The 23,210-nt window shown below is 41.8% G+C and overlaps 1 protein-coding gene across 1 annotated transcript in view; it reads right to left on the bottom strand.

Annotated features, from left to right (window-relative positions):
* Positions 1 to 23,210, bottom strand: part of LOC148540749 (putative defense protein Hdd11-like) — an 88,789-nt gene that overhangs the window by 50,582 nt on the left and 14,997 nt on the right. The window contains exon 4 of the mRNA XM_088481964.1: positions 16,482 to 16,621. Within this exon, the coding sequence (XP_088338090.1) occupies positions 16,482 to 16,621 (140 nt within the window). The remainder of the gene's footprint in view (positions 1 to 16,481; positions 16,622 to 23,210) is intronic.

The following is a 23,210-nucleotide window of genomic DNA, read 5'->3' on the forward strand; positions in this document are numbered from 1 at the left end:
GCAGGGGTGACGTGCAAGGTCACTGAACCGCACGGGAAGGAGCCCCCTAAAAGGGTCCACCTACCTCCCCAGTCTCATCACCACTCATCACTGAACCCCACCCACCTGCCCGGGATCTTAACAGAGCAGCATTGTGACTACTCAATAAAAGATTTTGCCCCAAATACTGTGTCTCGCTGGCCTCATTTTGATCCTATTCCATTCCCCTTTTCACATTACTCCAAACTATACTCCATACCCAATCACACCCTCCTCACTCCCAAAACATCACCACCACCAGAAGAAACATTCTATTTAACACCACTCACAAACACACACAAGTCATCACCATCACCATTACTAGCAGGAAGAGTGCACCTTACCCCCCCTACCCCCATACGTTTTCAGTGCGGGAAAGGTACTCCCACACAAAGGTGCAGCACCCCGAAACCACAACACACCACCCCCTGGTCAACGAGAGCGCAGTTCTACCACCCATCTTCACTCCCATTAAACGCCCGTTTTGACCGTTTGGCACGCCTGCGTTCGGATCTCCACTCCCCGTTTTCAAGCACCTTCCCCTGTTACCACCCACAAACACCTCATCCTGTCACTCAAATTAGCAGGCATTCTCTATTTTGCGAGCACACAAATTTCGACAGCACTGACTGGTTCGCGCATGCGTATTACAACCCGTACACATGCACAGATGTGCGAACATCGCTTGGAACGAACGAGCGGCCGCTTACGAGTGGCTCTGAATCAGGCCCTCTGTCAGTTTTATACACCGTTTTAAATATATTCTTTTGTGAATTTAAGGTATCCCTTTTATAGGATGCGTATTTAATAAGTATTTTATGTCATTATATTTTTAATCTCTGTTTAATATATTGCTGTTGAGAATCACACAGGTGAAAATTTTATGTGAAAACAAATTGCTGAGCATAATTAAATGGTGAAAGCGACTGGTCGTTTTTTGTGTTTAATCACCACTCTGGGTATGGGTGTCTATTTCCCTCTGACAAAACCTCCATTACACCTGGAGGAGAAACGTTATGCTGTGACAGGCTATGTTCTACATACCCTTGGGAGAACTACATTGAGAACTGTTACTCAAAGGGGCCTATTCATCAACACTAAAATAATATTTTTTAAGGACATTTTCCTTAATTAACGTTATTTTAGTTTTCATTAACACACTTAGCACAGGCGATATCACTGATATGTCCTTGCTAAGTCCCCCTGCGGTAATTTCCACACTCCCCATACATTGGTATGGGGATAAGGAAATTATGGTATTCATCAAATTCCGAAAATTATGTATTTTCAGAATTTGATGGTGTTACTATCCACCACTGTGAGGTGGCGTATAGTAGGTAACACTTACCTGCTTCCAGCTGGACAGGTCCCCCGGCTCCGTCTGCTATGCTGACATTGTGTTCTCCCAGCAGAACACAATAAAGTTTAGAAAAAAAAATCATTTTGTTTTTTTTTCTAAATAGTACGGTGCTCTGCTGGGAGAACACGTGACAGCATATCAGACGGAGCCGGAGGCTGCTGCGCGGGCAGGTAAGTGCTGGACAGGGGGAGGTGAGTGGGGTGGAGGGGGGTTTGGTGAGCGGAGGGGAGGACACAAACTTACCACAGGTGTAGGCAGTGCTGCGCATGCGCTGGTTTTACAGATTTAACAGCGCATGCGCAGCACGGATTCCAGCTGCGGTAAGTTAGACCAGGCAGGGATAACTATCTATTTCCCGAAAAGCTGTCATTGCAAAAATGACAGCTTTTCAGAATAGATAGTTATGGGGAGGAGGAATGATGAATACCTCCATGCGAGTTCTAAACCTAATAACCTCCTGAGAAACTTTAGGTATGATGAATAGGCCCCACAGAGAGAGAGATACTACATGCAAGCAAAAACTATGGGTGACTGTTGGTAATTAATCAACCTGCATTGCCCTCTGGAGTTCACTCTCTGGGGCCTATGTATCAAAGCTTGATGAGAGATAAAATTGTGAGATATAAATCACCAACCAATTAGTTTCTAACTTACATTTTGCAGGCTGTGTTTAAGAAATGATAGTTTGGAGCTGATTGGTTGGTGATATATTGTTGGTGCCCCTCTGTCTTGAATTATTTCACGGAGACTGTTAGAACGGAGGAACAGAGGAATTTAGGGTGGATATTCTTCGAGTGCATGTAAACTGCCAGTCAACCTGGAGGCTGAAAGCTGACACCTCAAACAGAAGCTGTTGCCTATAGAGATTATTTCTGCTTGCTATAATAGTTTCTCCAACACCTCTGTTTGGCCAACATTTATTGAACAAAAGTGTCAGATACCAATTGGGTATTTATGAACATTATAACATTGTATTCTCCAGTGTTGACACCTGCTGCAGAAGGTTTTTTTAGTCTAAATACTGTGAGACGAGATACATTTACCAACATATATGTAGTTGTTATGATCTATATATAGCCTGTCCTGATCAATTTTATTGTATATATTTATTTTAATGTTGATTCTATGCACATTTGAGTGTGATGTTTACATATAATACATTTATTATTTTTTTTATTAAGCGCTCCTTCTATATCAATTAATACAATTGTTGGTTTTCTTCAAAACATGATTTTTCACCTATTTGTTGTACTGTAGTTTAATTTTTTAGGCTGTATTTGAGGGGAATCAGATTATACCCCTTTATTTAGCAGTTACTTTTTTCAACGAGATAATTAATTATTGACTACTTATATATATATAGAGGTAGTCGGAAAGGTACTTGTAGAAAAGTACTAAACCAAACAGGTTTCTTATATACATATATATATATATATATATATTATATATATATATTGTGATAGGATCACTGGTAAAGTGGTCTGTGACAGGGACATTTATCCCAGATTCCGGTCCTATGTGTTTAAAATCCCCAGGAGAAAGTCTGCAGTGTAGCAGGCTTGAGTCTCGGCTTTTTGAAAAGCCGGTTTGGGACCTGGGGGTTGTGGGTGAGAGGAGAGGGAGGGCTCCACCCACAGCCACTCCAGGTTTTGGTTCTCTTAACCTGGTAACAGGATTATTAGGGCTTCCACCTGAGAGTGGCCAATATAAGCCTAATGTGTTGAGGGCTGATTGTCTCACCTGGGAGAGCAGACAGGGAGTTTGCTCAGAGACACTTGGAAACCGAACTGTGAGTGCTGTGCTGTGCTTTTGTTGCTGGTGAGGGCATTAGGCCCTGCCAGGTTCTGGTAGTGAGGGAACTACCTGTGAAGTTAGTGCCCCGACAGGGCTAGAATTTGTGTTTATGTTTTCTTTATGTTATTTCTGACATTGTACAATAAAGACTGGCGCCGACCAGCTTGTGCTTGAATCCAGTCCGGCGTACTGTTTCCCAGCTGCTGTGGGTGTAAGGAAGGAGTCCTCTCCCCAGGAGAGGGATCCCTAATCTGACTGTGTCACAATATGGTGGAGAATGCGGGCACCCACACACACTGAAGTTGCAGCGAAAGGAAAACTTTCTGTTTAAAAATTAAAGGGACAGACACCCAATTGGTGAGTGTGGAAATAACACTGTGTCCTTGGAGTCCCATAGAGGAGGCGTCAGCCAATGCTCAGAGAGGCAAGGTTCAGCTTCCAACCTACACCCCAGGACAAAATGGAGGACATTATTAAGGCCTTGCTCCAAGCTACAGTAGCTCAGCAGGAGGCAAACAAACTTCAGCAGGAATCTACCAGAGCTCAGCAGGAATCTACCAGAGCTCAGCAGGAATCTACCAGAGCTCAGCAGGAATCCACCAGGGTGCAACTGTTGGCCTTGGAGACAGCCCAGAGGCAACAACAGGTCACCATTGAGGAAACCCGCCAGGACTTAGCGGAAAACAGTCAGGCCATAAGAGAGGTGGTACAGCACCTGGTCGCCCGGCCCAGAGAGGTTACTGCTGGTCCTCCCACCCCCACTCACTCTGTACGAGCCAGTCACTTCCTCCAAAAGATGACTTCGGGCGATGATGTGGAGGCCTATCTCGCCGCATTTGAAAGAACGGCCGAAAGGGAGAGTTAGCCCAAGGAGCAGTGGGCAAGTCTGGTGGCACCTTTTTTGTCTGGGGAGCCACAAAAAGCATATTTCGACTTATGCCTGGCTGATGCCAAGGACTATAAAAAACTAAAACAGGAGATCCTAACTCACTTGGGAGTCACCACCTTTGTTCGTGCCCAATGGGTCCACCGCTGGGAGTTCCATATGGACAAGCCTCCACGTTCACAGATGCATGACCTCGTCCATCTGTCCTCAAAATGGCTACAGCCTGAGACGCTGACGGGACCACAGATTGTGGAAAGGGTGTGATGGACCGGTACCTGCGATCATTACCTGTGACTCTGCGCAAGTGGGTGAGCCATGCAGATCCTAAGTCCACGGACCAGTTGGTTGAGCTGGTGGAGAGGTACGTGGCGGCTGAGGAGCTGATGAGTATGCCCCACCGAGCCCTGATGGTGCACCGGCGAACTCCCACAGACACTGGTAAGACTGTTCCAGGGGAGAAGGGTGCTGGGTGGTGGAATGTACCTAAGACTGAGGGTGTAGAACCTGGAGACAGGCCTGCCAGGCCAGTAAGGTTCTTGCCCCGTAAACGACTAGACATTAATATGATTCAGTGTTTCCAGTGTGGTGACTTCGGCCATATTTCCGCTAATTGTTCACTTATAACTGAACCTATGCAATGTGATACTGCTCATGTCTACCGCAGGGGTCTTTCTTTGCACAGACAGCCTGTATGGCTGACCGGCAGGCTGAGACTTATAAGCACATGTGTGTACTCACTGTAGATGGCAACCGAGTAGAGGCACTGTTAGACTCTGGTAGCTTGGTGACACTTATAAAAGCTGAGCTGGTGAACCCCTTGAGGCGTACAGGGAAAACTGTTGGTGTGACCTGCATACATGGGGATACTCGATATTATGTTACTGCCGAGATGAACATCGAGACACCATGTGGTTCTGCTATAGTTTCTGTGGGTTTGGTGCCTGGTCTGATGTGCGATGCAATATTGGGGAGAGACTTTGCTCACTTCTGAAAGTTGTGGGAAAGCCATTTTGTTCCAGAAGTGAACAACCCCGGTCCATTTGAGAAGGTTGTCGATGTAGTGGAGGAGGGAGTTTCTTCTGAGTCAGAGTAATGCCCTTTTTCTACTATGATTGGCGAACTAGAGAATGCGGAGTGTGACGGTGGCCCGCCAACTGATGTGCCTCCCATTGAGGTGGGAAGTGTTGTTGGGCCAGTTGATCGTCTGCCTGATTTAGAGGTCAGAAGAGAGGTCTTTGCCGTGGAGCAGTTGAATGACCCTGCTTTGGTAAAAACCAAGGAGAATGTAAAAGTAGTTGATGGTAAACCCGTAGACCCTGATAGTCCTTTGTCCTATCCCCACATGGCAATGTGTCAGGATTTGTTATATCAGGTGACTAAGAAGGGGGAAGATGTTGTGGAACAGGCTCAACAGGCACAGCAGAGGGTATACAACCGCAATGCCCAGTTACGCCACTTTGCTCCAGGGGACAGAGTGTTAGTGTTGGTTCCCACTGTGGAAAATAAACTTTTGGCTAAATGGCAAGGGCCCTTTGAAATCTTAGAAAGAGTGGGACAGGTCAAGTACAAAGTTTACCAGCCAGGGAAAAGAAAGCCGGAACAGGTATACCTTATAAATCTGTTAAAGCCCTGGAAAGACAGAACGGTACTGTCGGCCGTTCGAGCCCCTCCAGTAAATCCAGGGCCCTTAGTTCCCGAAGTGACAGTGGCAAAAACCCTGTCGGCAATTCAACAACGAGAGGTCTAGGAGTTTCTGGTCAGAAATAGGATGCTGTTCTCTGACGTACCTGGGAAAACCTCGGTCGTTAAACATGACATCATCACTGACCCAGGGGTTAAAGTTAATCTAAAGCCCTATAGGTTACCAGAAGCACCAAGAGAATCGGTGTCGAAAGGAATTAAAAATATGCTAGAGTTAGGGGTTATTGTAGTATCACATAGTGAATGGTCAAGTCCCATTGTGTTGATTCCAAAGCCCGACGGGAGTGTGCATTTCTGCAATGACTTCCGAAAGTTGAACAGTGTTTCAAAATTCGATGCCTACCCAGTGCCACAGTGGAGAAGGAGGCGTTGGCCATAAAGTGGGCATTAGAGGCTCTCAGGTACTACTTGGTTGGTAGAAAGTTCAAATTGATCACTGACCATGCCTCTTTGAAGTGGATGTCCGAAAAGAAGGACAGTAATGCGAGAATTACGAGATGGTTCTTGGCGTTACAAACTTTTAAATTTTCAGTGGAACACAGGCCAGGGGGCCTGTTGTCTAAAGCAGACGCATTGTCATGCGTTCATTGTTTGGGGGCTTCAGTTGTTCCGCCCCATAGGTCGAAACAAAGGGGGGGATATGTGACAGGATCACTGGTAAAGTGGTCTGTGGCAGGGACATTTATCCCAGATTCCTGTCCTATGTGTTTAAAATCCCCAGGAGAAAGTCTGCAGTGTAGCAGGCTTGAGTTTCGGCTTTTTGAAAAGCCGGTTTGGGACCTGGGGGTTGTGGGTGAGAGGAGAGGGAGGGCTCCACCCATGGCCACTCCAGGTTTTGGTTCTCTTAGCCTGGTAACAGGATTATTAGGGCTTCCACCTGAGAGTGGCCAATATAAGCCTAATGTGTTGAGGGCTGATTGTCTCACCTGGGAGAGCAAAATATGGGTATATGAGCGCTGGTATGGATTAGAATAGGTGGACCGCACTAATAAAAATATATGAATGTAATGAATAATCAGTAATCAATAATAAAACAAAACAAACAAAAAAACAAAACAAAAAAAAAAAAAATTTTTTTTTTTTTAAATAAATAAAAAATAATAATTAATAAAAAAACAAAGATGAAAATAGAAAGAAAAAACAGCAAAGGAGAGAAAAGGCATAAACAGTATTATGGAATTAATGTTTATAGTCTTTATAGACTAGTTGGGGGTGTGCCAGTTCTGCATGTACCCCACGAGGGGTCCGCTGTGCTATTGCCACCTAACTCACCCTAACTAGCTCGGCATTGACTGCTGACTTCAGCTGCAGATTCCCATCTGAGCCGCGATAACATGTCCCGCCGGGCTGGCGCCGCTTGATGACAGAGGGCGTCGGGGGATGTTCAGTGGGCTTGCAGCGGCAGTTGTTCTTTTCCTGGGCACTCCTTCCAATCTCCAACGCATTTCGGACCTTCCACGGGTCCTTTGTCAAGGATGAAGGGGGTGGGCCTTAGTATGGCTTTATTTATAGTGTGACTAATTAGTAAAAAGAGTTAAAACCCGGATATCCAGTCATGTCCCGCCGGGCTGGCGCCGCTTGATGACAGAGGGCGTCGGGGGATGTTCAGTGGGCTTGCAGCGGCAGTTGTTCTTTTCCTGGGCACTCCTTCCAATCTCCAACGCATTTCGGACCTTCCACGGGTCCTTTGTCAAGGATGAAGGGGGTGGGCCTTAGTATGGCTTTATTTATAGTGTGACTAATTAGTAAAAAGAGTTAAAACCCGGATATCCAGTCCCGGAATTTGCAGGAGGGTTGGAGGCAAGCACATGTTCTTTTTTCTGTGCCTGACTCCATTTTGGTTTATGCCAGAATGGTGTAGATTGAGAAAAGTTAACGAAAGATAAGCAATGATATGAAACTAACAAAATAAGAATAAATATAGATAAATAAAGATAATAACATTTAAAATAATAAATAATAAATTAAAATAAAATTTAAATAAAGTGAAATAAAATTAAAAATAATAATAATAATTGCTAGTGAATAATGAATCTAAAAATTATTATTTTGATTTTAAAATACTTATAAAAATGCTTTTAATTCTATATCAATGTTCAGTCCATACGGTTCCAATGTGTGGAGGTTATAGATCCATTCTGTTTCTTTTTTCTTTAATGTTTTGATCAGATCCTCACCTCGCCAGTTTTGTGTTACTCTTTCGATACTCATAAACTTCAATCCTCTTGGGTCCTTATTGTGGTTATTTAAAAAATGGGCTGATACACTGTGAGTAGTGAGGCCTTTCTTGATGTTGTATTATGTTCTGATATTCGTACTTTTATTTTTGTTTGGCCGATATATTGAATGCCACATGGGCACTCTAATAGGTATATCGCTCCTTCGGTCTCACATGAGATGGAATCCTTAACTGGATACTTTCGTCCTGTTTGGTTTGAATTGAATTCTGTTTTCTTGTTGGTGTCCTTAATCAGGTTCTTACAGCCAGTGCAACTTTTGCAAAAATGGAAGCCCTTTGAAGCTTTATTTACTTTCTCTTTGTTGTTCTGGGTCCCGTAGAAGCTTTTCGTTAGTTGTTGTTTGAGGTTTGACGCCTTCCTGTATATAATACGTGGTTGTGCTGGCAGTATCTTCTTCACTTCCTCATCTAGCCTCAATATATTCCAGTGTTTCATAAGGATGTTTTCGATCTGTTTGTAATTGCTATTGAACTGTGTTATGAATGAGACTGGTCTTTCTTCTTCTTGTTTTGTGTTCTTGTATTGAATGAGTGTGCCTCTGTCTAATTTGCCAATTTTTTCAATTTCTTCTGATAGTCTTTTTTCTTTATAACCCTTCTTGATGAAATTTGACTTCATTTCTGTTGCCTGTACCCTAAAGGTGTCATCTTTGGTACAGTTCCTTCTTAGGTGGCGAAATTGGCCCCCTGGTATGTTGTTTTTCCATTTTGAATGATGGTTACTTTGAATAGGCAGAATGCTATTGCCACTGACATCTTTAACATGATTTCTGGTCATTATTCCACCGTCTTCTATAAATATTTCCAAATCCAGAAAAATAATCATTTGTTTGCTATAATTAGATGAGAATTCTAAATTTAGGTTGTTCTGATTCAGAGAAATAAGAAATAGCTTCAGGTCATCTTCTGTTCCATCCCAGATAAATAGCAAATCGTCAATATACCTGTGCCACAATTTGATGCTTCCAATATACGGGTTATTCTGCCAGATATGAGTATCCTCCCACCATGCTACAAACAAGTTTGCGTAGCAAGGGGCAAAGGATGTGCCCATTGCAGTTCCTCTTGTTTGTAGAAAAAAGTCGCCATTGTGCCAAAAATAATTTTCCTAAGGATGAAATCTATTGAATCCATTATGAAGTTTATCTGTTCGTTTGGAATTGTTGATTGAGATGATAGGTAATGTCTAGTTGTGTCACATCCTTTTTTGTGATTGATGACTGTATATAATGACTTTATATCACTTGAACATAAGAGGTAAGTCTCTTTCCAGACAATAGGTATCTAAAATTTGTAATACCTGCATCGTGTCTTTAAGGTAACTTTGTTGTTTAGATACAAGGGGTTGTAAGAAGAAGACTACATATTTGGAGAGGTTTGCTGTGAGGGAACCAATCCCCAAGACTATCGGTCTTCCAGGTGGATTGGTCAATCGTTTATGTATTTTGGGGAGGTGGTAAAATGTGGGAATGCGTGGATGTTCTGTATGAATAAATTCATATTCTTTTTTAGAAATTATACCCAGTTCTATTCCTTCATTTAGTTGTTCTTGCAAAATCTTTTTAAAATCTTGTGTAGGATCTTTATTCAATTTTTGATAAGTAGTGGCGTCGGAAAGGAGATTTTCTGCTTCCTTACTGTATTCCTCTACATCCATTATTACAACTCCTCCCCCTTTATCCGCCGGTTTTATCTTCTCTTAGTTCTTTTCATTGCTTATCTTTCGTTAACTTTTCTCAATCTACACCATTCTGGCATAAACCAAAATGGAGTCAGGCACAGAAAAAAGAACATGTGCTTGCCTCCAACCCTCCTGCAAATTCTGGGACTGGATATCCGGGTTTTAACTCTTTTTACTAATTAGTCAACACTATAAATAAAGCCATACTAAGGCCCACCCCCTTCATCCTTGACAAAGGACCCGTGGAAGGTCCGAAACGCGTTGGAGATTGGAAGGAGTGCCCAGGAAAAGAACAACTGCTGCTGCCGCTACAAGCCCACTGAACATCCCCTGATGCCCTCTGTCATCAAGCGGCGCCAGCCCGGCAGGACATGTGATTGCGGCTCAGATGGGAATCTGCAGCTGAAGTCAGCAGTCAACGCCGAGCTAGTTAGGGTGAGTTAGGTGGCAATAGCACAGCGGACCCCTCGTGGGGTACATGCAGAACTGGCACACCGACAACTAGTCTATAAAGACTATAAACATTAATTCCATAATACTGTTTATGCCTTTTCTCTCCTTTGCTGTTTTTTCTTTCTATTTTCATCTTTGTTTTTTTATTAATTATTATTTTTTAATTACTTAAAAAAAAAAAATTTTAGTTTTTTTGTTTGTTTTGTTTTATTATTGATTACTGATTATTCATTACATTCATATATTTTTATTTGTGCAGTCCACCAATTCTAATCCATACCAGTGCTCATATACCCATATTTTTAATCTGACCACTATTTATTGAGCTGCGGAAATACAAGCGCAACACACCATTTTTATTTTTTACTTCTAACTACTATAACCTAAGTGGAGTTTGCTGCTATGCCTTATATAACACGACACAATCATAGAAGAGATAACATTGCAGAAATCTTCTCAACCACCAGAGCACCTGTAGAACCAACCAATAAAGAGGAAGGTTTTTGTAACCAATTCCTTAGACTGGAAAAATATTATGTACAAGAAATAAGACAATGGTGGGAAATTACAACATTATCCAAATATTTGGAACAAGGGCTTATTCCAAAAGGCCTAAGAATGCAGAAAAATCCAACATTCGTACCCATCACAATAGACTTTTTCAAAAAATGGAACGATATATTGGATACATGTTCCAGGGAATTGATCAAACTAATCATTAAGGATAGAGAAAGCTCAATGAAAAATATAAATGAGAATATTGAACAAATTGAGAAGAAATTTGAGCCATTACAGACAATGCAAGATTATCAGAACTTGATGGACCTAACAAAGAGCAAAATGGAGAAACTAGAGGACAATATTATTTCACAAAAGAAAAAGAAATTCATAAGAGATTATGAAGAGAAAGATTTGTATTCAAAAACTACCAATGAAAAAAGGAACCACACATCAAATATAGAAACCATAAAACAAAGACAGGGATACCAGCAATATAGGAAAATTCAAAATCTAACTAGAGAGAAAAAACCTCTCCTGCAAGGATACCCACAGACAACTAGACAAAGAGAGTACAAACCGTATGATCAAAGAAACTTTTCATATCAGACGCAACAACCACGTCAACAACATAATCCATACAAATTGATCAGACAATCATACCAACAAGGAAAAGATTCAGCCAATGAATTAGAGCAAAAAAGTTTCAGAACACTCTTTGAAGATATTGAAGAGCAACAAAATGTGCCTAAAAAGAAGTTACAGAAGAGAAATTATGAAGAAGAATCAGACAGTGACGACAATTTAGGAGACGATTTTTTAGAGAACCTTTGGGGACCAGGGAGACCCCCAAATCCAATGCGGTCAATGAACAAAAAAAGAAAGAACAGTCCATCATCCGGAAAAGGGGAATGAGAGGAGGAAAAAGAAAGAAGAAACAGGTAATACCAACTACAGATGAGGAAGAAGATAAAGGACTTATTTTCAATCTCAGTAAGAAAGAACTGACAACAGCTCAAAGAAACCTCCTAAAGAAAGGACTAAAATTTGCCCCCCATTCAGGTGTCAACAAATTCAACTTATACATAGACACACAAAAATTCATTAGAAAGGTATGCTTGAAGAAATATTTTGCAAAAGATCCAGTAACAAGAGTATGAATGCCACCATCGAAAGAATATATACGCACCAACTTTAGAGCGGCATCAACCTTTTACCCAACACATGTCAAAGGACCACATATCACAACATTTCAACGACTAATAGAAGAAGAAATCAGACAACTCACCGAAAAAAAGAATAATTTATATAACTTCACAAGAGAAGAAAAAGCAAGTATAAAAGAACTAAGAGAAGATAAAACCATCAAAATAAAACCGGCGGATAAAGGGGGAGGAGTTGTAATAATGGATGTAGAGGAATACAGTAAGAAAGCAGAAAATCTCCTTTCCGATGCCACTACTTATCAAAAATTGAAAAAAGATCCTACACAAGATTTTAAAAAGATTTTGCAAGAACAACTAAATGAAGGAATAGAACTGGGTATAATTTCTAAAATAGAATATGAATTTATTCATACAGGACATCCACGCATTCCCACATTTTACCACCTCCCCAAAATACATAAACGATTGACCAATCCACCTGGAAGACCGATAGTCTCGGGGATTGGTTCCCTCACAGCAAACCTCTCCAAATATGTAGACTTCTTCTTACAACCCCTTGTATCTAAACAACAAAGTTACCTTAAAGACACAATGCTGGAATTACAAATTTTAGATGCCTTTGTCTGGAAAGAGACTTACCTCTTATGTTCAAGTGATATAAAGTCATTATATACAGTCATCAATCACGAAAAAGGATGTGATGCAACTAGACATTACCTATCATCTCAATCAACAATTCCAAACGAACAGATAAACTTCATAATGGATTCAATAGATTTCATCCTTAGGAAAAATTATTTTTAGCACAATGGCGACTTTTTTCTACAAACAAGAGGAACTGCAATGGGCACATCCTTTGCCCCTTGCTACGCAAACTTGTTTATAGCATGGTGGGAGGATACTCATATCTGGCAGAATAACCCATATATTGGAAACATCAAATTGTGGCGCAGGTATATTGACGATTTGCTATTTATCTGGGATGGAACAGAAGATGACCTGAAGCAATTTCTTATTTCTCTGAATCAGAACAACCTAAATTTAGAATTCTCATCTAATTATAGCAAACAAATGATTATTTTTCTGGATTTGGAAATATTTATAGAAGACGGTGGAATAATGACCAGAAATCATGTTAAAGATGTCAGTGGCAATAGCATTCTGCCTATTCAAAGTAACCATCATTCAAAATGGAAAAACAACATACCAGGGGGCCAATTTCGCCGCCTTAGAAGGAACTGTACCAAAGATGACACCTTTAGGGTACAGACAACAGAAATGAAGTCAAATTTCATCAAGAAGGGTTATAAAGAAAAAAGACTATCAGAAGAAATTGAAAAAATTGGCAAATTAGACAGAGGCACACTCATTCAATACAAGAACACAAAACAAGAAGAAGAAAGACCAGTCTCATTCATAACACAGTTCAATAGCAATTACAAACAGATCGAAAACATCCTTATGAAACACTGGAATATATTGAGGCTAGATGAGGAAGTGAAGAAGATACTGCCAGCACAACCACGTATTATATACAGGAAGGCGTCAAACCTCAAACAACAACTAACGAAAAGCTTCTACGGGACCCAGAACAACAAAGAGAAAATAAATAAAGCTTCAAAGGGCTTCCATTTTTGCAAAAGTTGCACTGGCTGTAAGAACCTGATTAAGGACACCAACAAGAAAACAGAATTCAATTCAAACCAAACAGGACGAAAGTATCCAGTTAAGGATTCCATCTCATGTGAGACCGAAGGAGCGATATACCTATTAGAGTGCCCATGTGGCATTCAATATGTCGGCCAAACAAAAATAAAAGTACGAATATCAGAACATATATACAACATCAAGAAAGGCCTCACTACTCACAGTGTATCAGCCCATTTTTTAAATAACCACAATAAGGACCCAAGAGGATTGAAGTTTATGGGTATCGAAAGAGTAACACAAAACTGGCAAGGTGAGGATCTGATCAAAACATTAAAGAAAAAAGAAACAGAATGGATCTATAACCTCCACACATTGGAACCGTATGGACTGAACATTGATATAGAATTAAAAGCATTTTTATAAGTATTTTAAAATCAAAATAATAATTTTTAACTTTTCTCAATCTACACCATTCTGGCATAAACCAAAATGGAGTCAGGCACAGAAAAAAGAACATGTGCTTGCCTCCAACCCTCCTGCAATTCCGGGACTGGATATCCGGGTTTTAACTCTTTTTACTAATTAGTCACACTATAAATAAAGCCATACTAAGGCCCACCCCCTTCATCCTTGACAAAGGACCCGTGGAAGGTCCAAAATGCGTTGAAGATTGGAAGGAGTGCCCAGGAAAAGAACAACTGCAACTGCCGCTACAAGCCCACTGAACATCCCCCGACACCCTCTGTCATCAAGCGGCGCCAGCCCGGCGGGACATGTGATCGCGGCTCAGATGGGAATCTGCAGCTGAAGTCAGCAGTCAACGCCGAGCTAGTTAGGGTGGCAATAGCACAGCGGACCCCTCGTGGGGTACATGCAGAACTGGCACACCCCCAACTAGTCTATAAAGACTATAAACATTAATTCCATAATACTGTTTATGCCTTTTCTCTCCTTTGCTGTTTTTTCTTTCTATTTTCATCTTTGTTTTTTATTAATTATTATTTTTTATTTATTTAAAAAAAAAAAAAAATTTGTTTTTTTTTGTTTTGTTTTTTTGTTTGTTTTGTTTTATTATTGATTACTGATTATTCATTACATTCATATATTTTTATTTGTGCGATCCACCAATTCAAATCCATACCAGTGCTCATATACCCATATTTTTAATCTGACCACTATTTATTGAGCTGCGGAAATACAAGCGCAACACACCATTTTTATTTTTTACTTCTAATCACCTGGGAGAGCAGACAGGGAGTTTGCTCAGAGACACTTGGAAACCTAACTGTGAGTGTTGTGCTGTGCTTTTGTTGCTGGTGAGGGCATTAGGCCCTGCCAGGTTCTGGTAGTGAGGGAACTACCTGTGAAGTTAGTGCCCCGACAGGGCTAGGATTTGTGTTTATGTTTTCTTTATGTTACTTCTGACATTGTACAATAAAGACTGGCGCCGACCAGCTTGTACTTGAATCCAGTCTGGCGTACTGTTTCCCAGCTGCTGTGGGTGTAAAGAAGGAGTCATCTACCCAGGAGAGGGATCCCTAATCTGACTGTGTCACAATATATATATATATATATATATATATATATATGATAAGCGTGTGTTTGTATATGTTTTTAATTGTTTGTGGTCTTGAGAACGGGGCTCTGCGCAGTCCCGAAACGTTGATCCATATGCTATTTCCATAAAGGATTCTTATTTGCAAAGTCCTGGAGTGACCTGTTTGGTTTAGTACTTTTCTACAAGTACCTTTCCGGCTACCTCTACATTATTGCAGCTGGAGCATCCAGGCTGTTGACATTGACTATAATTGGAGTGCCAGACCATTGTACACGTATATGTATATATATATTTATATATTTTTTTCTATATATATATATATATATACACACTATATACTATGTGTATATATATATATAGTATGTATATATATATATATATATACACATACATACATACATACACACACATAGAGTATATTTATATATATATATATATATACACACACAACTAAAGTGCCGCCCATCTACTTGTTATATACTGTGCATGTGTTTGCGTGTGCATATATTATATATGGTTGCGTACAGAGATGCTGAATCGATCACATTGGAGACCATACTGTGATGAAATCCAGCTTGCATATGGTTGGTGCAAGATTTGATGGCGTAACCAATGGTGGCGTCTAAAGGTGCACCAAGCGGTATTGCAGCATTTGTAGCGCTAATGCTAGGTACACATTTATGTGTACCCAGCACAATCTCGTTAGTGATGGGACCAGCGGTGATGTTGGGAACAACATCGCAATGGCGGGGCCCAATCTGCATTCGGCAGCATGGCCTTCACTAACGATGTCTCCCGTCTGACCTGCATGCAAGTCCAACAGGCGATGTGGCTGACGAAGCGCGGGAATGCGCATCGTCAGTTAAATTGAGGATACACACAGACGATGTTGCCGATATGTCGTCCGATCCGTCCGTTATTAGCAATACTATATTATAGTTTTTTATCGCTTATGTATAATGCAGTCTATAGTTTTGCATAAATGTAGTGATTACAAATTTAGAGGTCAAATATGAAATTTTATGAAAATAATTTACTAACTACTGAAAATGGAAATATAATAAAATATACTTTAAAAGTAAATTTAGGGTCACTAAAGCAATGACACTGACATGAGTGACAGGTGTAACTAGGTATTTGAAGGCCCCATAGGAAACGTTTGTAAGGGCCCTTATGTACCAAACAATGGTGAAAAATATATATAACCTATGTAACATTGACAAGGAAGATGGGCCCCCCTCAGCTCTGGGCCCCATAGGAAACGTTTGTAAGGGCCCTTATGTACCAAACAATGGTGAAAAATATATGTAACCTATGTAACATTGACAAGGAAGATGGGCCCCCCTCAGCTCTGGGCCCCATAGCAGCCGCACCCCTTACACCTATGGTAGTTAAGCCCATGATGACTGATATCTTAAGTATTAGGTACTTGTCCATAGACATAGCTGAATGCTGATGGCGCTGTACAACTACTCACCGCAGCAGTGGTGCAAGTTAGGGTCTGTACATCTGAGCCACTTATCTGGAATGAGCCCAGTGGGGTGCTACTGTTTGGTTGTCGGGCCTGAATCATGAAACCTTCAATTGGGTTGTCTGCTGATGTAGCTGAAAGTGTGACTGTTAATAACAAAAAAGAGAAGTTTTTAAAAACATAGTTGCATCACTTGAATAGATGTAATATCATTTTCATTACAAATAATATACAGTAGCTTCCCTGTCAGCTCTCCTCAGAGGATCTTTGTCCTTGTATATTACAGATTATTAGGTGGAATTTTCTGGACATCTACAGTATAATAGCAGATTTCACAGTATCCTTAGTTTTGCACTAAAAAGTTTCATTTCTTATCACTGCATTATGTGGCAATAAAAATGATGTTATCGGACCAATTTACCAAAAATGTTTTGTCGGGGCACAAGCTTTTGCAATCACCTTGACTTTGGTGCAGACCAGGCTGAGCATCTGCACAGCTGTTTTCAGAGAATTTTTCATCTTAATAAATTGGCATCATAATAGGAACATTAACATAGTAAGATTTTCACACACCTCCTTTTTCATTACTGATGTTCCCTGATTATTCATTGTTGTGGACTAAAATGAAAGACTGTAAAGATGTATGAAGATCCAGAATTTATATTCACTGTGTCAATGATGAACTTCAGCTCAAAATATTTGATGCATGACTACTATATTTATATATATATATATATATATTTTCTTCCAAACCATCCATCCTGGACTTCCTGTCCAAAAAGAGTAAGCAGGGTACAGAAAGAGGAGCTAGATGTCCCCAATGACATTTTTTTTCTTCTATCATAGATGATGTGGAGAGATAAGAGCTTCAGATGTTGGACTTTGAACGGGGCTCCCACCTATTTGGCTTCCATCCTCAGGAACTGTCTATGCCTGAGCTGATAGGTAGGTAGTCTCTGTCTGTTGGTAAACACCCTTCAGGAGATGGCAACCCAGAATAACAACAACTATAATAATGTGAGGACACTGCCAGCACCGCAGCACTGCCATTCCATGTACTGAGGACACCGTCAGCAACCCCTGCACTGCCGACACAGCCAGCAAACCTGCACTAAAGACACCGCTGGCACCCCTGCATTGCCAACATCGCCGGTACCCTTCACTAAGGACACTGCCAGCACCGCAGCACTGCCATCCCATGTACTGAGGACACTGTCAGCAACCCCCTCACTACTGACACTGCCGGTACCCCTGCCCTGCCAACACTGTCAGCACACATGCACTGAGGACACCGCTGGTACCCCTGCTTTGCCAACACCACCCTGCACAAAGGACACTACCAGCACCTCCTACTACTGCCCCATGTATTGAGGACACACCGAGGGCATCCCTGCATAGCCAACACTGTCAGCACTCCTGCACTGAGGACACCGCTGGCACCCCCGCTCTGCCGACACTGCCGGCACTATGCACTCAGGACACTGATGGCATTTCCACATTGAAGACACCACTGGCACTCTCACATTGAGGACACCACCAGCACCCTGCACTGCCAAAACTGCTGTCACAGTAAGTGCACTATTGGTGTATCCAACACACAATGTATAACACACTGTATCTGTGTTGGAACTTGGAAGCTGAACTGCCACATGCTAGTGCCATCCACTGTGTCACTTATCTTAGTCAGCCAGCTAGCTGGATGCAACTTTTTGGCCTTAACTAGATGAAAAAAATTATATTATGAGGTGGTCAAAATTGATTGGAAATGACTGGAAATAAATGTTATTGAGGTAAATAGTTCCGTAGGAACAAAAACAGGTCCATTTTATGTGAATTTAGCTTTTTTTATGATATTTTAAGAAAAAATCCAGATCCAAAACCAAAACTGAAAAACAAAACACCAAGGAAAAAAATCCAAAACCAGATCCAGATCCAAAACCAGGGGAGATCCAGTTCCAAAACCAAAACACAGGGGTCAGCGCACATCTATAATATATATATATATATATATATATATATATATATATATATTAGAGATGAGTGGGTTCGGATTCCAGAGTTCCGAACCCAACCGAATTTGGCATAACCGAGTCGGATCCAAGCAGGCTCGGAGTTTCCCGCCTTACTCGGATCTCGAAACCGAGGCAAAACAATAGAGTCTGAAATCTCACGGTTTGCGAGCTTTCATCTCTATGATCAATGTAGTATATAAGGGACCACGCGATGGATGCCATTTCACTCTGGCTGTGGGGACTGAATAGGGAGGTTGGGTAGTGTAGGGCTGGGAGAGGTGCTGGTGCTATCTGCTATGTCCTGGGCTGGTGCTGATCCATTCTGGTCTCTGGTCACGGTGCTGTCACTGTGCTGTCTGCTGATCCATCTGGGCTGTCTGCTGTGTCCTGGGCTTGTGCTGTGTCCATTTCTGGGCCCAAGTTCTGGACTCCCAAAAAAAAAAAAGTAAAAAAAAATTAAATCAAAGTGTCTTTTAAATTTTTCTGTGTGTGCGTGTGTGTTAGGCTTACCCACAGTAGCACACAAGCGACAGCCAGCAACGCACGTTGCAACCTTGTGCTGCCCGACTAATGTCTTGCTCCAAAAAAGCCCAATAAAAGTGTCTTATATTTTATTCTTCTGTGTGTACTCATGGGTGTTAGGCTTAACTGCAGTAGCACACAAGAGCCAGCCAGCAACTCATGTTGCAACCTTGAGCTGCCCGACTACAGTCGTGCTCCAAAAAAAACCCAATAAAAGTGTCTTATATTTTTTTCTTCTGTGTGTGCTCGTGGGTGTTAGGCTTAACCGCAGTAGCGCACAAGAGGCAGCCACCAACGCATATTGCAACAACCTTGTGCTGCCCGACTACAGTCGTGCTCCAAAAAAACCCAATAAAAGTGTCTTATATTTTTTTCTTCTGTGTGTGCTCGTGGGTATTAGGCTTAACTGCAGTAGCGCTCAAGAGCCAGCCAGCAATGCAGGTTGCAACAACCTTGTGCTGCCCAACTACAGTAGTGCTCCAAAAAAAAAACAATAAAAGTGTCTTATATTTTTTTCTTCTGTGTGTGCTTGTGGGTGTTAGGCTTAACCACAGTAGCGCACAAGAGCCAGCCAGCAATGCACATTGCAACAACCTTATGCTGCCCGACTACAGTTGTGTTCCAAAAATACCCCAATAAAAGCGTCTAATATTTTTTTCTGTGTGTGCTCATGGTTGTTAGGCTTAACTGCAGTAGCGCACAAGAGCCAGCCAGCAACGCACGTTGCAACAACCTTGTGCTGCCCGACTACAGTAGTGCTCCAAAAAAAACAATAAAAGTGTCATATTTTTTTCTTCTGTGTGTGCTCGTGGGTGTTAGGCTTAACCACAGTAGCGCACAAGAGCCAGCCAGCAACACACATTGCAACAACCTCGTGCTGCCCGACTACAGTCGTGATAAAAAAAAAAAAAAATGAAAGTGTCTGATTTTTTTTTCTTCTGTGTGTGCTCTTGGGTGTTAGGCTTAACTGCAGTAGCACACAAGAGCCAGCCAGCAATGCACATTGCAACAACCTTGTGTTGCCTGACTCCAGTTGTGATCAATCAGTGCTCTGGGCCCAAGTTCTTCTGGAGCTGACAAAAAAATAAAAATCATAATTTTGTCTTTTTTTCTAATACTTTTGTGTGTGCGCACGACTGCACATGTGTGAATTTTGTAACTGCACCTTGGCTACACTATTGGTAATTGTGACACTGTTTCAAGACTGCAGAAAATATGGAGGGCTGTCACATGACAGGAGAGCAAGGCAAAGAACCACATGTTGTAGCTGCCGTCAGCAGTGCAAGGCCGTCAACTTCCTCATCCTCTGTGAAGACCCATGCCCCAGGGCTTAAGTCACGCCATCAGTATGGTAAAGCAAGTTTTACTGAGGTTAAGAAAAAAAATTTGAAAGGATATTTGTCTTAGATAAACAAAAAATTGGCAGTAAGCCATTCACTACACAAAGTGGAAAGGAAAGGATAAGACCTTGGCCTTTCTTTATGAAGACTGCTGATAGCCCTTCTGCTTGTAGTAGTAGTGGTGGTGGTCCAATTAAAAATGTGAAAGTTGTTAAGACAGCACCGGGAAAACCAACTGTGTGCCCTGAGAAATCGAAATCACAAATCCCAGAGGAGAGTGCAAGTGTGGCCGTGGTTGCCATGTGTGAGCCCAACCTAAATACTAGTGTACTGGAGGATCCTCCAAGTTCCAACATTCGTGTGCCCTCTGTAAATGTGGGGAAGGGCAGTCAACATCTTGCACATGTAGTCATTGAGGATGCTTCTGGGGAATTGCACATGGAGGAGGAGGATATTTTGGTAGCTGAAGGCGTTAAGGATGATGAGGATGTTGATGATGAAGATATTGGTGATGAGGATGTTGATGCCAAGGATGTCCTTTGTGTAAGTAAAGCAACAGCTGTTGCCCATGGTTTGAAAAAGCCAAAGCCCATTGTTGTCATGATGGGACAAAAGACAAAAAAATCTACTTCTCACGTTTGGAATTATTTCCATCCCGATCCTGACAACAGTTGTCAAGCCATATGTGCCCATTGCCATGCAAGAGTGAGTAGAGGGAGGGACCTAAACCACCTAGGAACCTCCTCCTTGTTATGTCACTTGGAGCGCATTCATCAAATATCAAAGTGTACGTTGCCAAATTCCAAAGCTCAAAATGTAACAAGTCCAGTGTCACCTACCTGATCCATCTCTGTGAGATCCAAGTGCCTTCGATCTCCAACACCAACACCTGCATCATCAACATCCTCATTCGTCATCGGGAGTAGTCCTGCTGCATCCAATGTTGGTATTCCAAGCATGATTGACTCCTCTCCTATCTGTGATTCCTCAGAAGGATCCTTGATGACTACGCCTGTTGCTGCTGCTGCTGTTGCTGTCAGTGGATCTTCATCCCAGAAGGGGACCAGGAGGAAGACTACTTGTAGCGTATCCTCCAAAAAGCAATTAACTGTTAAACAATCATTTGCAAGGGCAAACAAGTATGACAGCAATCACACAGTTGCACAGCGGATTACTGATGCCATAATAGCTATACTGGTATTAGATGTATGTCCAGTATCCGCCATTACTGCAGTGGGTTTTCAACAGTTAATTCAGGTCCTGTGTCCTCACTACCAGATCCCTTCTAGATTCCACTTCGCTAGAAGAGCAATTCCAAATCTGTAAAAGGACATTAAAAAAACCCTATTAATGTCCTCAGAAATACCGTTGTACCCACTGTCCACTTGACCACTGATATGTGGACAAGTGGGACAGGGCAAACTAAGGATTACATGACTGTGACAGCCCACTGGGTGGGTGTATTGCCTACAACAGCAACAGCAGCAGCAGCAGCAACATCTCCCAAAAGACAGCTGATACAGAGGCAGGCTACTCTTTGTATAACTGGTTTCACTAAGAGGCATACCACTGAGAACCTCTTAGAAAAACTCAGGGAAATCATTGCTAAATGGCTTACCCCACTTTGACTCTCCTCGGGATTTGTGGTTTCGGACAATGCCACCAATATTTTGAGAGCATTACATCTGGGCGAATTCTAACACATCCCATGTTTTGCTCACACAATTAATTTGGTGGGGCAACATTTTTTAAAAAGTGACAGGGGCGTGCAGGAGATGCTCTCGGTGGCACGCAAAATATCCAGACATTTTAGACATTCGGCAACCGCTTGTCAAAGATTGCATGACCAGCAGGTACAGTTAAATTTGCCCTTCCATCAGCTGAAGCAAGAGGTAGTAACTCAGTGGAAATCTACCCTCTATATGCTTCAGCGGATGGAGGAACAGCAAAAGGCCATCCAGGCCTATACAGCGGACTATGATATAGGCCGTGGAGGGGGAATGCACCTTATTCAAGTGCAGTGGAGAATAATTTCCATGTTGTGCAAGGTTCTCAAACCCTTTGAACTTGCCACACGTGAAGTTAGTTCAGACACTGCCAGCTTGAGTCAGGTCATTCCCCTCATCAGACTTTTGCAAAAACAGCTGGAGAAACTGAAGGAGGAGCTGAAATGGAGTGATTGCGCAAAGTATGTCAGACTGGTGGATCAAGCCCTTGATTCACTTCACCAGGATCCAAGAGTCATCAATCTATTGAAATCTGAAAAATATATTTTGGCCACTATTCTGGATCCTAGGCTTAAGTCCTACCTTTTGAGTTTTTTTCCAAAAGACCAAAATCTAAAACTATGCAAAGAGCTGTCGGGTCAAAAAATTGTCGGCTGCAGCCGCATGTGAAACGCCTTCATCTCCTCCTTCAGTTTCAACATCTGCCAGGAAAAAAATAAATTTTCCTTACAGAATGCCTGCTGATCATGCAGATCAGTCACCAAAAAATGACATCTGGTCGGGCCTGAAAGAACTGCCTACTAGTGACATGTCTTCTACCATGACTATGTGTGATACGGTCTCCATTCACAGAATGATGGAGGACTATTTCAGAGCTAACATCCTAATAGACATGTCAGACAGTCCCTTTCAGTACTGGCAGGAAAAAGAGGCAATTTGGAGTCCCATACACAAACTGGCTTTGCATTACTTAAGTTGCCCACCCTCCAGTGTGTACTCCGAAAGAGTTTTCAGTGCAGCTGGCAACCTTGTCAGTGATCGGCGTAGGAGGTTACGTCCTCAAAATGTGGAAAAGATGATGTTCATTAAAATGAATTACAAATTCCACGAGGAAGACCTAGGTTACAAAAAGTT

The sequence above is a fragment of the Taudactylus pleione genome, unplaced genomic scaffold (assembly GCF_031769625.1).
Source record: "Taudactylus pleione unplaced genomic scaffold, aTauple2 ptg000017l, whole genome shotgun sequence".
Lineage (NCBI taxonomy): Eukaryota > Metazoa > Chordata > Amphibia > Anura > Myobatrachidae > Taudactylus > Taudactylus pleione.